At 52.0% G+C, this 15177-nt stretch overlaps 1 protein-coding gene across 3 annotated transcripts in view; it reads left to right on the forward strand.

Annotated features, from left to right (window-relative positions):
• The first annotated feature begins 331 nt into the window (after positions 1-331).
• The window catches only part of scube1 (signal peptide, CUB domain, EGF-like 1), a 406877-nt gene continuing 392031 nt past the window's right edge, over positions 332-15177 (forward strand). For all 3 annotated transcript variants that reach the window (XM_072484510.1, XM_072484511.1, XM_072484512.1), the window contains exon 1: positions 332-539. In XM_072484510.1, the coding sequence (XP_072340611.1) occupies positions 452-539 (88 nt within the window). In that variant the 5' untranslated portion in view covers positions 332-451. The remainder of the gene's footprint in view (positions 540-15177) is intronic.

Raw genomic sequence — 15177 nt, forward strand, 5'->3', positions numbered from 1 at the left:
AACCAACCATGCTCCTGGAACCCCAAAACACCCTCTTTATCACTCACTCCGCGCTCTCTCACTCACTCTCCCTCCGCTGGCGGCTTTCACGCTCCACTCGCCGGCGCGCTCCATCCTTGCTCCCCTCCCCTCCCCCAGGGCGCGCGCGCGCGCGCTGATGTGGGACGGGCAGAGACCTGGCGCCCAACTGGCTGGCGGCAGCACGCGCGCGGGGAGGGCCCGAACTGATTGGGCCAGGCGGGGGAACGCGCGGCGGCGGGGAATGTGGGGGCCGGGCCGGGCTCGCGCGCGCTCCTCGCTCGGGGCCGCGCTGCTCCTCGGGGCCGCGCCGCTCTCCAGCCAGCCCGAGGTGCCCCTGACGTTCTCGCATGAAAATGAGGCTGTCAGCTGGTCAATTTCTCAGTCCAAACGCGTCTTATCAAAGAAACACTAAGGACCGAATCATATCATTATGGGGACTGTTTGTTTTTCATGGCACTTTTGTTTGTTTTTCGTCCTGTTAAATACTTGCCGCTCATTGGGAACTAGTGGGCTCGTAGGTAAGAGTTCCGAAATTTCACTGTAACCCTTTTATTCTGAAAAAAATCCATTGAGGAAAAAAAAAGAGAAAAAGAAATATTTTGCAAAACCGTGAACAGGGAAGGGGGGAGAGATTTCACCCCCCCCCCCTTCACTTGTTACTTGTCAAGTTGTTTGGGCATGAATGAGATGTGAAGAGGTGCTGCCAGCGGGTCCAGGTTTGGAATTAATCTTTTTTTTTATATATATGCGGTGGGGCTTTTTTGATGGTGCCCCCCCCCCCCAACATTTCGAATTCGCAGGGGTAACTTTAAAACAACAACCCCTCTTTCCCCTGAGGGGACATCCCTGTAACTTTCAGGAGTCATTAACACCGCCGGCGCCTTACTTTATTGTTGGTCAAGGAGCTGAAATAAAGTACCTGGGAGGAGGAGGGGGGGGGGGGGGGAGACCTGGACCAAAGGAATCAGCTTTTCCCCCTCAGTGAGAACCGTTTTGCATTTTAATGCTAATCATGGGGCTCCTTTCAAGTCTCCCCCCCCCCCCCTCAACTATATAACCGTCTCAACATCGCCTAGATTAATGAAACGTTATTGTTGTGGGGGAGTTGGGGAGAGTTAAAGGTATCCTGTGTGTTTAACCAACCGACTGTTTGAATGTTTTCTCTTCACGTTTGTGTGGGATTTGAGAATTGTCTAACTTTCTGCGCACTACAACAGTCAATGTGAAAGGCCGGGCAGAAGGATGTCCTTCATTTTGTCTTCTAAATGTGATATGTTCCAGAATATTTGACAGACATGGATGATGTGTTGCAATTCATTATTCTTTGCTAATAGGGTCTATCGTATTTTGCCTCAATCAGACATGCCAGATGTGCCCAGCCATGTGTGTGCGCATATACAACATATATATACACACACACACGTGTAAATCTGCATAAAAGTTGCATTAGTTAAAATAGGAGTTCATCTCAAATTAGAAGTTAAATCTGGGCACCCGAATTCGAGCACATTCTGCATGTTTTGTGCATCAGGGGAGAAACATCCCTGAAGAGAAAGGGAGGATTTCTTACATATTGCTTAACACACCGAGAGGAGCGGACCCCCTTGAACCTTAATGAAAAGCCCCCTTTGGACTCATTTGAAGTAATTCTGAGGGCGGCGGTGCCAAGGAATCCAGCTGTCAAATCCGGAGAAGCCAGATGAGAGAAGCACTTGATAATGAGTCAAAATATGACCAGGCAGTTTTCCTTTTCTGCCTCACTGCGCTCGTCTCCCGCTGGAGCGCACTCTCATTTAGCTTGAAACCACCTTCAGACTTGACTGAGTCGGCAAATTCAATTGATTTTTTTAAATAATAAGAAAGCGGTTGTTTCCGTAAGGGCTTTGAATAATTGCCTCTGAATAAATGAGGTCGCACTCATCCAAGACTCGCGTAGCGTTTTAACGCTCATTAAGTTGCTATTTTGTCATGTAATGGACCATCGCAGTCTATTAAATCTAGTATCAATAAACCTTTCAGACGCTTCCAGGCGATCCTATCTTAAAAACATGCATCACAAAGAATTATTGAGATGTAGCAGTAAATCGCGCCGGTGTGTAGTTTATTGGTACACTTTGTGTCCTCTGCCCATTTAACGTATTTACCTTGGGTGCAGAAACTCGGAGAGGAAGTGTCTGGCTATCGCAGCTACAGATGGATCATTAAACCGTGAATAAATCGATTACGAGTAAATAGCTTATTGGCAGCAGTCCATCAATCAAAAGCACTGGGGTACCCGAAGGCGGATGCTAGAATGTGACAGATTTCCGTAAACCTACCATTCAAATCCCATACCCCTCGCTTTTTAAAAATCAGCTTCCAAAACAAGAGTCGCCAGTTCTATAACTGAAACACTCACAGTGTGAATTTCACCCCAGGCTTTATTTTGACCGCCGAATTGGACGTTCCACGCAACAGGAAAATCAGGATGGTCCGAAATCGACAGCGTTTTTATATCACACTGAAAATAATTAGTTCTCATTCTGCGCGAATGATATAAGCAAAGATTGATCCCACTAAATAAGTGTAATAGACACACAGGCGCTGTTTATGACCGTCGGCATGTGTCGGTTTGACAGTAACGGTGGAGATGTTAAAACACATCACTGAAAATTTCGCGGGGATCCGACTGAAACCATCGCCTGGGCAAACGCGGGAGAGCCCAGGAGGTGGCTTTGATCGGAAACGAGTCCATAAATCGGTGACTGGAATGATAAATGAAGCAAACCCACTTGAGAGCGGGTTGGTGTCACGGTCCCTGGCGACTGTAAGACGGATTGAAAGAAAATCATCATAAAATTAAAGTCAATTGAAGTAGACCTGGCCACGCAAGAGGCTAGTATCCACAGAAGAGGAATTTGGGTTTCTATGTTTTATTATGTATAGGGAGGAGGGGTGTTATGAGAAGTTGACCCGATGTATATTTAACAGATTGCTGCCTTTGGTTGGGCATTTTCTGCTGTGACCGCTTCAGTTGGCCTCCAGCAAGCCCAGAATAACATGTCCCTGTCACACAGGGACACGCTCACAAGCTGCACATTTGTTCCGCTCATATTGGCCCCGCGGGAACACTCGAAACTCCGCAAGAAGTGGGCAAAAAAATACTTCCTCGGCGCTCTAACGCAGACAGACTGAATCTTTCCCCGACAGGTTTGCATCATCATGCTGAACTTGCGCGACCCCCAGAAGGTATCGCCGGCAGGGCATCAGTGATGCCCAACACTGCACAACCTGGGAAATGTGGGCACTGAAAAAATGCCTGTTAAATTTAAATGCCACTGATAGGTTTAGCATGAAGTTTGGGGCGATTTATTTGTTCTTGACCCTTTTGATCTGAGTGTCTCGCCCAGTTCCTGAATTGTAATGTCCCAGTATTAAAATCAAAGTCGATAGCACTTTACGGTCTGCCCTTGGGTTGCAAGTTTTTAGCTGTGCTCTACCCATTTTATACCAATGCATTGAGCCAATTATTATTATTTTTTAATAAACATTTTATTGAGGTATTTTTGGTATAGTAACAACAACAAAATAAACAATAGACATGAAACCATAAACGTAGTGCAAAAGCCATTTACCTCTCATACAGGTCCCACCCTCATTAACCCCTACTCGAATCTAAACTACTCCCCCCCCCCCCCGTCTGCTGATGATTAATTTCCCGCAAAGAAGTCGATGAACGGTTGCCACCTCCGGGTCAATCCTAACAGTGACCCTCTCAAGGTGAACTTGATTTTCTCCAAACAGAGAAAGCTAGCCATGTCCGATAGCCAGGTCTCTGAGTTTGGGGGCTTTGAGTCCCTCCATGCTAATAGTATTCATCTCCGGGCTACCAGGGAAGCAAAGGCCAGAACGTCTGCCTCTTTCTCCTCCTGGATTCCCGGTTCTTCTGACACCCTGAAAATTGCCACCTCTGGACTCAGTGCCACCCTTGTTTTTAACACCGTGGACATGACGTCTGCAAACCCCTGCCAAAATCCCCTAAGCTTTGGACATGTCCAAAACATGTGGCCGTGGTTCACGGGTCCTCCCGCACATTTTGCGCACTAGTCCTCCACCCCAAAGAATCTGCTCATCCGGGCCACTGTCATGTGAGCCCGATGAACAACCTTAAATTGTATCAGGCTGAGCCTGGCACATGTTGCGGACTTATTGACTCTACTCAACGTGTCTGCCCACTATCTTGCCTCCCAGCTCCTACTCCCACATGTGCTTCAGCTCCTCTGTCTGTCTCCTCTGACCCCATGAGCTCCTTATAAATGTCTGAGACTCTCCCTTCTCCTACCCACTCTCTGGAAACTACCCTGTCCTGAATCCCCCTCAGCGGTAGGAGCGGGGAGGTTGACACCTGTTTACGAAGGAAGTCCCGCACCTGCAGATACCTAAAATTGTTTCCCTTCGCCAACCCAAACTTTTCCTCCAATGCCCTCATACTCGGAAAGCTCCCCGAGATGAACATATCCCCCATCCTCTCAATCCCCAACTCCGCCATAACCGGAACCCCCCGTCCATATTCCCCTGGGCAAACCGGTGATTATCACAGATTGGGACCCAGGCCGATGCTCCCACTGCTCCCACATGCCGCCTCCACTGGCCCCAAACTCTCAGGGCTGCCACCATCACTGGACTGGAGGAGTATCGTGCCGGTGGGAACGGCAGAGGCGCAGTTACCAACGCCCCCCAAACTGGTGCCCTTACATGAAGCCGCCTCCATATGCCCCCATGACGACCCCTCCCTCACCACCCACTTCCTGCTCATGGCTATATTAGCCGCCCAGTAATCGTTACTAAAATTTGGCAGTGCCAGGCCGTCCTCTCCCCGACTCCACTCAAAACATTACCTTCCTTACTTGCGGGTCTTGCACGCCCAGATGAAACCCGTGACCACTCTGTTGACCCGCTTTAAAAAGCACTGCGGAATAAAGATGGGGAGACACTGGAATACAAATAGGAATCTCTGGAGGACCGTCATCTTCACCATTTGCACCCTCCCAGCCAGAGACAACGGAAGCGCGTCCCATCTCCAAAAATCGTCCTTCATTTGGTCCACCAGCCGGGCCAGATTCAATTTATGCAGCCGGTCCCATTCCCACACCACTGGATGCCTAGAGCTTCCCTCGACTAACTTAAACGGCAGCTCTCCTAGTCGCCTCTCCTGTCCCCTTGCCTGGACCACAAGCATCTCACTCTTTCCCATATTAAGCTTCTACCCCGAAAACCGGCCAAATTCCCCTAGAGTCCTCATGATTACTTCCATCCCCTCTATTGGGTCCGAAATGTACAGAAGTAGGTCATCCGCATAGAGTGAAACCATGCGCTCCACGCCCCCCCCCCCCCGACCAGTCCTCTCCAGCCCCTTGAAGCTCTCAGAGCAATTGCCAACGGCTCTATAGCCAGCGCAAACAACAGTGGGGAGAGCGGTCATCCCTGTCCTGTCCCCCGGTGCAGTCTAAAATAGTCCGATGTTGTCCTATTCATCCGTTCACTTGCCACAGGAGCCTGATGCAGTAACCTGACCCAGTCAATAAAGCCCTGCCCGAATCCGAACCGTCCCAGTACCTCCCACAGATAATCCCATTCCACCCGATCAAAAGCTTTTTCTGCATCTATTGCGATCACGATCTCCACCTCCCTACCTTCCAGGCATCATGATCACATTTAACAGCCTTCTGACATTGGCCACCAACTGCCTGCCCTTAACAAACCCCGTCTGGTCCTCCCCAATAACGTCCGGAACACAATCCTCGATCCTGGAGGACAAGATTTTGGCCAGCGACTTGGCATCTACATTCACCAGGCAGATCGGCCTGTAGGACCCACACAGCTCCGGGTTCTTGTCCCGCTTAAGAATCAACGAAATTGACTTCCGGTTGCGGCGATGCGGAGCTAAGCCGCACGATTCGGCAGCTCCCAAGATCACGGACTTTCGGGCTCTCTAGAAGAGCCCCAACGGAATTTTTGAAGACGTTCCGTGTGAGAAGGGGAGAGTGAGGTCCCCTTTCACCATTTATGGGTCGGACTAGAAGCGAAACGGCCCAAAAAGCGGCGTTAGAGCAGCGGGAGAAGCGAGGGAAGAAAAACAAAATGGCGGCGGCCGGAGATAAAGTGAAATGTGGGCCGGAGCTGCAAGAGTTCATTAAGCGCTGTTTCGAGGAGCTGCTGAAAGAGATGCTGGCGCCTATGCTGTCGACGATTGAAGGATTAGGGATGACCCAGAAGGCCCACGAGGTAAAGACCCAGGAGGTGCAGAAAAAAGTTAATGAGAACGAGGATGAGATCTTGGGCCTGGCGGTGAGGGTGGAGGCGCACGAGGTGCTGCACAAGAGGTGGGCGGGAAGATTCGAAGACCTGGAGAACAGGTCGAGGAGAAAGAATCTTCAGATCCTGGGTCTCCCTGAAGGAGTGGAGGGGGCCGATGCCGGGGCATATGCGAGCACGATGCTCGAGTCGATTATGGGAGCGGAGGCCCCTTCGAGGCCTTTGGAGCTGGATGGGGCACACCGGGTGCTGGCGAGGAGGCCCAAGGCTAATGAGCCGCCAAGGGCGATTGTGGTGAGGTTTCACCATTTCACGGACAGAGAGAGGGCCTTGAAATGAGCCAAGATAGAGCGGAGCAGCAGCTGGGAGAATGCGGAGATCCGAATATACCCGGACTGGAGCACGGAGGTAGCAAAGAGGAGAGCGGGTTTCAACCGGGCCAAGGCGGTGTTGCACCTGAAAGAAGTGAGATTCGGAATGCTGCAGCCAGCGCAATTGTGGGTCACATACAAGGATCAACATCACTATTTTGAAATGCCTGAGGAGGCTTGGACCTTTATTCAAACTGAAAAGTTGGACTCAAACTGAGGGTTTGTGAGGGTGGGGGGGATGTTTGATGTTTGTTATACATAGGGTGTTAATCACACGCAGGAAATGTTCCACGGGCTGGGGGATGGATGGGGATGGGGAAAGGGACTGGGTGGGAAGACCGTACGAGACGGTGGGCGCTGGTGCTGGAGGGAGAGGAGGCTCGGGGATGGGGGAAATGAGACAAAGCCGCGACAGGAGTTGCGCCAGAGGGGCGGGGCAGGCTTAGGAAAGCGCGGGCCTTTTCCCGCGTTAGGGAAGAACGGAGGGGGTTGAATGGAGGAGCGCACACTGATTGGGAGATTCCCACATGGGGGGGGGTCAATGGGACGGCAGGGGAAGCCGGGGTCAGCAGGAGTCAGCTGACTTACGGGAGTGCTATGGGGGGAGCAAAAAAGCTAGACACGTGTCTAGCGGGGGGAAATAGGGTTGCTGCTGCACTGGCCGAAGGGGAATGGGACACAGAAGTGGTGGTCGGGACGGGGGTCTCCCGTCTGGGGGACTGGAGGGTGAGAGCGGCGCGGGCACGGGACTGGCCTAGAAAAGGAGATGGCTAGTCGGCGGAGGTGGGTGGGGGGGGGGGGGGGGGGTGGTGGTGGTGGGAGGCCCCCCAATCCGGCTGATAACGTGGAATGTGAGTGGCCTGAATGGGCCGGTAAAGAAGGCCCGAGTGTTCGCGCACTTAAAGGGACTGAAGGCAGACATGGTCATGCTCCAGGAGACACATTTGAATCAGGTCAGGTTAAGAAAGGGAAGGGTAGGACAGGTATTCCATTCGGGGCTGGATGCGAAGAACAGAGGGGTGGCAATATTGGTGGGGAAGCGGGTGTCGTTTGAGGCCAAGAATATCGTAGTGGACAATGGAGGTCGATACGTGATGGTGAGCGGTAAGTTGCAGGGGACGTGGGTGGTATTGGTAAATGTATAAGCCCCGAACTGGGATGATGCCGGATTCATGAAACGCATGTTGGGGCGCATTCCGGACCTGGAGGTAGGAAGCTTGATAATGGGTGGGGATTTTGATACGGTGTTGGACCCAGCACTGGATCACTCCAGATCTAGGACCGGAAAGAGGCCGGCTGCGGCCAAGGTGCTTAGGGGGTTTATGGATCAGATGGGGGGAGTGGACCCGTGGAGGTTTGCCAGGCCGCAGGCCAGGGAATTTTCTTTTTTCTCCCACGTGCACAAAGCCTACTCCCGGATAGATTTTTTTGTTCTGGGCAGGGCGCTGATCCCGAAAGTGGAGGGAACGGAGTATTCGGCCATAGCCATTTCAGATCACACCCCGCACTGGGTGGAACTGGAGTTGGGAGAGGAGAGGGACCAACGCCCGTTGTGGCGGTTGGATGTGGGACTGCTGGCAGATGAGGCGGTGTGTGGGAGGGTGAGGGGGTGTATCGAAAGGTACTTGGAGGCCAACGCCAACGGGAGGTGCAGGTGGGGGTGGTATGGGAGGCGCCGAAGGCGGTGATCAGGGGAGAGCTAATCTCCATCAGGGCTCATAGGGAGAAGATAGAGGGCATGGAAAGGGAGAGGTTAGTGTGGGAGATTTTAAGAGTGGACAGGAGATACGCAGAGGCCCCTGAAGAGGGATTACTTAGGGAAAGGCGACGTCTCCAGACGGAGTTTGACCTGTTGACCACAGGGAAGGCAGAGGCACAGTGGAGGAAAGCGCAGGGGGCGACGTATGAGTATGGGGAGAAGGCGAGTCGGATGCTGGCACACCAGCTCTGTAAGAGGATGGCAGCGAGGGAAATAGGTGGAGTCAAGGATGGAAGGGGAGCTATGGTGCGGAGTGCGACAAAAGTAAATGAGGCATTCAAGGCCTTCGATGAGGAGCTGTACAGATCCCAGCCTCCAGCGGGGGAAGAGGGGATGTGACGATTCCTGGACCAACTGAGGTTCCCGAGGGTGGAGGAGCAGGAGGTGGCTGGTTTGGGGGCACCAATTGGGTTGGAGGAGCTGCGCAAAGGTCTGGGGAGTATGCAGGCAGGGAAGGCCCTGGGAACGGACAGGTTCCCGGTTAAGTTCTATAGGAAGTACGTAAACCTGTTGGCCCCGCTGCTAGTGAGGACTTTTAATGAGGCAAGGGTGGGAGGGACCCTGCCCCCGACAATGTCGGAAGCGACGATCTCTCTGATCCTGAAGCGGGACAAGGACCCACTGCAATGTGGGTCGTACAGGCCGATCTCGCTCCTCAACGTGGATGCTAAGTTGCTGGCAAAAGTGCAGGCTACGAGGATCGAGGACTGCGTCCCGGGGGTGATTCACGAGGACCAGACGGGATTTGTAAAGGGTAGGCAGCTAAACACCAATGTGCGGCGGCTCCTAAACGTGATAATGATGCCATCGGTGGAGGGAGAGGCGGAGATAGTGGCAGCTATGGACGCGGAGAAGGCCTTTGACTGAGTAGAGTGGGAGTACCTCTGGGAAGTGCTGCGTAGGTTTGGGTTCGGGGGAGGGTTTATTAGTTGGGTTAAGCTCCTTTACAGAGCCCCGGTGGCGAGTGTGGTTACGAATTGGCGGAGGTCGGAGTATTTTCAGCTGTACCGTGGGACGAGGCATGGGTGCCCCCTCTACCCCCTGTTGTTTGCATTAGCAATTGAACCCTTGGCCATGTCATTAAGGGAGTCTAGGAAATGGAGGGGGGTGGTCCGAGGGGGAGAGGAGCATCGAGTGTCGTTTTATGCAGATGACCTGTTGCTGTATGTGGTGGATCCAGTGGAGGGGATGGTGGAGGTCATGCACACTCTAAGGGAGTTTGGGGATTTTTCGGGCTATAAGCTTAATGTAGGGAAGAGTGAGCTTTTTGTAGTACAGTCAGGAGACCAGGAAAGGGGGATAGACGATCTACCGCTGAGGAGGGCGGAAAGGAGCTTTCGGTACCTGGGGATCCAAATAGCTAGGAGATCGGGGGCCCTACATAAACTGAATTTGACGAGGCTGGTGGAGCAGATGGAGGAGGACTTCAAAAGATGGGACATGTTGCCGCTCTCGCTAGCGGGTAGAGTGCAGTCGGTCAAAATGAAACCACCCGAGGTTTCTTTTTGTGTTCCAGTGCCTTCCAATTGTAATCACCAAGGCCTTTTGTAAGAGGGTAGGCAGGAGTATGATGGGTTTTGTGTGGGCGAATAAGACCCCGAGGGTAAGGAGAGGGTTTCTGGAGCGCAGTAGGGACCGAGGAGGGTTGGCGCTGCCGAATCTGGGTGGCTACTACTGGGCAGCAAATGTGGCGATGATCTGTAAGTGGGTGATGGAGGGAGAGGGGGCGGCATGGAAGAGGTTGGAGATGGTGTCCTGCAAAGGAACGAGCCTGGGGGGCGTTGGTGACGGCACCGCTGCCGCTCTCGCCGACAAGGTACACCACGAGTCCGGTGGTGGCGGCAACGCTAAAGATCTGGGGCCAGCGGAGACGGCACAGGGGTGCAATGGGAGCCTCGGTGTGGTCCCCGATCAGGGGTAACCATCGGTTTGTCCCAGGGAGGATGGATGGGGGGATTTCAGAGCTGGCATCGAGCAGGGATTAGAAGAATGGGGGACCTGTTCATTGATGGGACGTTTGCGAGCCTAGGGGCACTGGAGGAGAAGTTTGGGCTACCCCCGGGAAATGCTTTCAGATACCTGCAGGTGAGGGCGTTTGTGAGGCGGCAGGTGAGGGAATTCCCGTCGCTCCCGGCACAGGACATTCAAGACAGGGTGATCTCGGGTGTATGGGTCAGAGAGGGCAAGGTGTCGGCGATATACCAGGAGATGAAAGAAGAGGGGGAGGCGTTGGTGGAGGAGCTGAAGGGTAAATGGGAGGAGGAGCTGGGGGAGGAGATTGAGGAGGGGCTATGGGCTGATGCCCTAAGTAGGGTTAATTCCTCTTCTTCGTGTGCTAGGCTTAGCCTGATACAGTTTAAGGTGGTTCATAGAGCGTACATGACGGGGGCGAGGCTGAGTAGGTTCTTTGGGGTGGAGGACAGATGTGGGAGGTGCTCAGGAAGCCCGGCAAACCATGTCCATATGTTTTGGTCATGCCCGGCACTGGAGGGGTTCTGGAGGGGAGTGGCGGGAACAATATCTAAGGTGGTGAAAGCCCGGGTCAAGCCAAGCTGGGGGCTAGCACTATTTGGAGTAGTGGACGAGCCGGGAGTGCAGGAGGCGAAAGAGGCCGGCATTCTGGCCTTTGCGTCCTTAGTAGCCCGGCGAAGGATCTTGCTAATGTGGAAGGAGGCGAAGCCCCCCAGCGTGGAGGCCTGGATAAATGATATGGCAGGGTTTAGCAAACTAGAGAGGATAAAGTTTGCCTTGAGAGGGTCTGCGCAGGGGTTCTACAGGCGGTGGCAACCGCTCCTAGACTATCTCGCGGAGCGTTAGATGAAGGTCGGTCAGCAGCAGCAGCAACCCGGGGGGGGGGGGGGGGGGGATGTCTTGCGTGGGGGGGGGGGAGGGAGGGAGGGGGAAGGGGGATCTGTTTGGGGGGTATTTGAACAAGAAAATACATGAAGGATCTGAAAAACTGACATGTACGGGAGGAACCCAATGTACAAAGTTCTGTAACATATTGTTTTACCATGTTTATGTCTTGCTATGTGCGTTTTCTTTCTATTTGTTACGGAGTGGGGTGGGGTGGGGGGGGGGGGGTTGTTTGTAAGGGTGAAAAATTGTGTTAAAAATCTTAATAAATATATATTTTTAAAAAAGAATCAACAAAATTGTTACCTGTGACACCGTCGGGGGCAACACCCCTCTTTCCCTTGCCTCATTGAACACCCTCAACAACACCGGCCCCAATATCCCCGAGAACGTTTTATAAAACTCCACTGGGTACCCGTCCGGACCCAGGGCCTTACCCGCCTGCATGGCCTTCAAGACCTCCACTATCTCTTCCAGCCCAATTGGGGCCCCCAGCCCTTCTACACGCTCTCCATCCACCTTTGGAAAATTCAGCCCCTCCAAGAAGTGCCTCATCCCCTCCGGCCCCGTAGAGGGTTCCGACCTGAACAGTCTGCTGTAGAAATCCCTAAATGCCTTATTCACCCCTACTGAATCTCCAACCAGGTTCCCATCTCCATCCTTTACGTTCCCTATCTTCCTAGCTGCCGTGCAAGCATTCTGCTGGCCTTCTCTCCATGTTCACAGATCGCCCCCCTCGCCTTTCTCAGCTCCACCGCCTTCCCTGTGGTCAGCAAGCTAAGCTCCGCCTGTAACCTCTGCCGTTCCCTTAAAAGCCCTGCCTCTGGGGTCTCCGCATACCTCCTATCAATCTGTAGTATCTCCTTTACCAGTTGGTCCGTCTCTGCCCTGTCCACCTTCTCCCTATGGGCCCAGATCGAGATCAGCTCCCCCTCTGACCACCGCCTTCAGTGCCTCCCACACCACCGCTGCTGAAACTTCCCCTGTGTCATTGACCTGCAGATAGCTCTGAATACGTTTCCTCAGCCGCTCGCACACCCCTTCGTCAGCCAAAAGTCCTACATCCAACCTCCAGTGCGGGCACTAATTACTGTCTTTACTAAGGGGGGAGATTTGTTAGTGCTCTTTGGGGGGGTTTAAACTAATGCAGCAGGGGCATGGGAACCTGGATTGTAGTTTTAGGGTACGGGAGAATGAGAGTATAGAGGTCAGGAGCACAGATTTGACGTCGCAGGAGGGGGCCAGTGTTCAGGTAGGTGGTTTGAAGTGTGTCTACTTCAATGCCAGGAGTATACGAAATAAGGTAGGGGAACTGGCAGCATGGGTTGGTACCTGGGACTTCGATGTTGTGGCCATTTCGGAGACATGGATAGAGCAGGGACAGGAATGGATGTTGCAGGTTCCGGGGTTTAGGTGTTTTAGTAAGCTCAGAGAAGGAGGCAAAAGAGGGGGAGGTGTGGCGCTGCTAGTCAAGAGCAGTATTACGGTGGCGGAGAGGATGCTAGATGGGGACTCATCTTCCGAGGTAGTATGGGCTGAAGTTAGAAACAGGAAAGGAGAGGTCACCCTGTTGGGAGTTTTCTATAGGCCTCCAAATAGTTCGAGGGATGTAGAGGAAAGGATGGCGAGGATGATCCTGGATAAGAGCGAAAGTAACAGGGTAGTTATTATGGGAGACTTTAACTTTCCAAATATTGACTGGAAAAGATATAGTTCGAGTACATTAGATGGGTCGTTTTTTGTACAATGTGTGCAGGAGGGTTTCCTGACACAATATGTTGACAGGCCAACAAGAGGCGAGGCCACGTTGGATTTGGTTTTGGGTAATGAACCAGGCCAGGTGTTAGATTTGGAGGTAGGAGAGCACTTTGGGGACAGTGACCACAATTCGGTGACGTTTACGTTAGTGATGGAAAGGGATAAGTATACACCGCAGGGCAAGAGTTATAGCTGGGGGAAGGGCAATTATGATGCCATTAGACGTGACTTGGGGGGGATAGGTTGGAGAAGTAGGCTGCAAGTGTTGGGCACACTAGATAAGTGGAGCTTGTTCAAGGAACAGCTACTGCGTGTTCTTGATAAATACGTACCGGTCAGGCAGGGAGGAAGGCGTAGAGCGAGGGAACCGTGGTTTACCAAAGAAGTGGAATCTCTTGTTAAGAGGAAGAAGGAGGCCTATGTGAAGATGAGGTGTGAAGTTTCAGTTGGGGCGATGGATAGTTACAAGGTAGCGAGGAAGGATCTAAAGAGAGAGCTAAGACGAGCAAGGAGGGGACATGAGAAGTATTTGGCAGGTAGGATCAAGGAAAACCCAAAAGCTTTCTATAGGTATGTCAGGAATAAGCGAATGACTAGGGAAGAGTAGGGCCAGTCAAGGACAGGGATGGGAAGTTGTGTGTGGAGTCTGAAGAGATAGGCGAGATACTAAATGAATATTTTTCGTCAGTATTCACTCAGGAAAAAGAGAATGTTGTGGAGGAGAATGCTGAGACCCAGGCTATTAGAATAGATGGCATTGAGGTACGTAGGGAAGAGGTGTTGGCAATTCTGGACAGGCTGAAAATAGATAGGTCCACGGGGCCTGATGGGATTTATCCTAGGATTCTCTGGGAGGCCAGGGAAGAGATTGCTGGGCCTTTGGCTTTGATTTTTATGTCATCATTGGCTACAGGAATAGTGCCAGAGGACTGGAGGATAGCAAATGTGGTCCCTTTGTTCAAAAAGGGGAGCAGAGACAACCCCGGCAACTATAGACCGGTGAGCCTCACGTCTGTAGTGGGTAAAGTCTTGGAGGGGATTATAAGAGACAAGATTTATAATCATCTAGATAGGAATAATATGATCAGGGATAGTCAGCATGGCTTTGTGAAGGGTAGGTCATGCCTCACAAACCTTATCGAGTTCTTTGAGAAGGTGACTGAATAGGTAGACGAGGGTAGAGCAGTTGATGTGGTGTATATGGATTTCAGTAAAGCGTTTGATAAGGTTCCCCACGGTAGGCTATTGCAGAAAATACGGAGGCTGGGGATTGAGGGTGATTTCGAGATGTGGATCAGAAATTGGCTAGCTGAAAGAAGACAGAGGGTGGTGGTTGATGGGAAATGTTCAGAATGGAGTTCAGTTACAAGTGGCGTACCACAAGGATCTGTTCTGGGGCCGTTTCTGTTTGTCATTTTTATCAGTGACCTAGAGGGTGAAGGGTGGGTGAGTAAATTTGCAGACGACACTAAAGTCGGTGGTGTTGTCGACAGTGTGGAAGGATGTAGCAGGTTACAGAGGGACATAGATAAGCTGCAGAGCTGGGCTGAGAGGTGGCAAATGGAGTTTAATGTAGAGAAGTGTGAGGTGATTCACTTTGGAAGGAATAACAGGAATGCGGAATATTTGGCTAATGGTCAAGTTCTTGGAAGCGTGGATGAGCAGAGGGATCTAGGTGTCCATGTCCATAGATCCCTGAAAGTTGCCACCCATGTTGATAGGGTTGTGAAGAAGGCCTATGGAGTGTTGGCCTTTATTGGTAGAGGGATTGAGTTCCGGAGTCATGAGGTCATGTTGCAGCTGTACAAAACTCTGGTACGGCCGCATTTGGAGTATTGCGTACAGTTCTGGTCACCGCATTATAGGAAGGACGTGGAGGCTTTGGAGCGGGTGCAGAGGAGATTTACCAGGATGTTGCCTGGTATGGAGGGAAAATCTTATGAGGAAAGGCTGATGGACTTGAGGTTGTTTTCGTTGGAGAGAAGAAGGTTAGAGGAGACTTAATAGAGGCATACAAAATGATCAGGGGGTTAGGTAGGGTGGACAGTGAGAGCCTTCTCCCGCGGATGGAAATGGCTGGCACGAGGGGACATAGCTTTAAACTGAGGGGTAATAGAT

Source organism: Scyliorhinus torazame, chromosome 19, assembly GCF_047496885.1.
Source record: "Scyliorhinus torazame isolate Kashiwa2021f chromosome 19, sScyTor2.1, whole genome shotgun sequence".
NCBI classification, from domain to species: domain Eukaryota; kingdom Metazoa; phylum Chordata; class Chondrichthyes; order Carcharhiniformes; family Scyliorhinidae; genus Scyliorhinus; species Scyliorhinus torazame.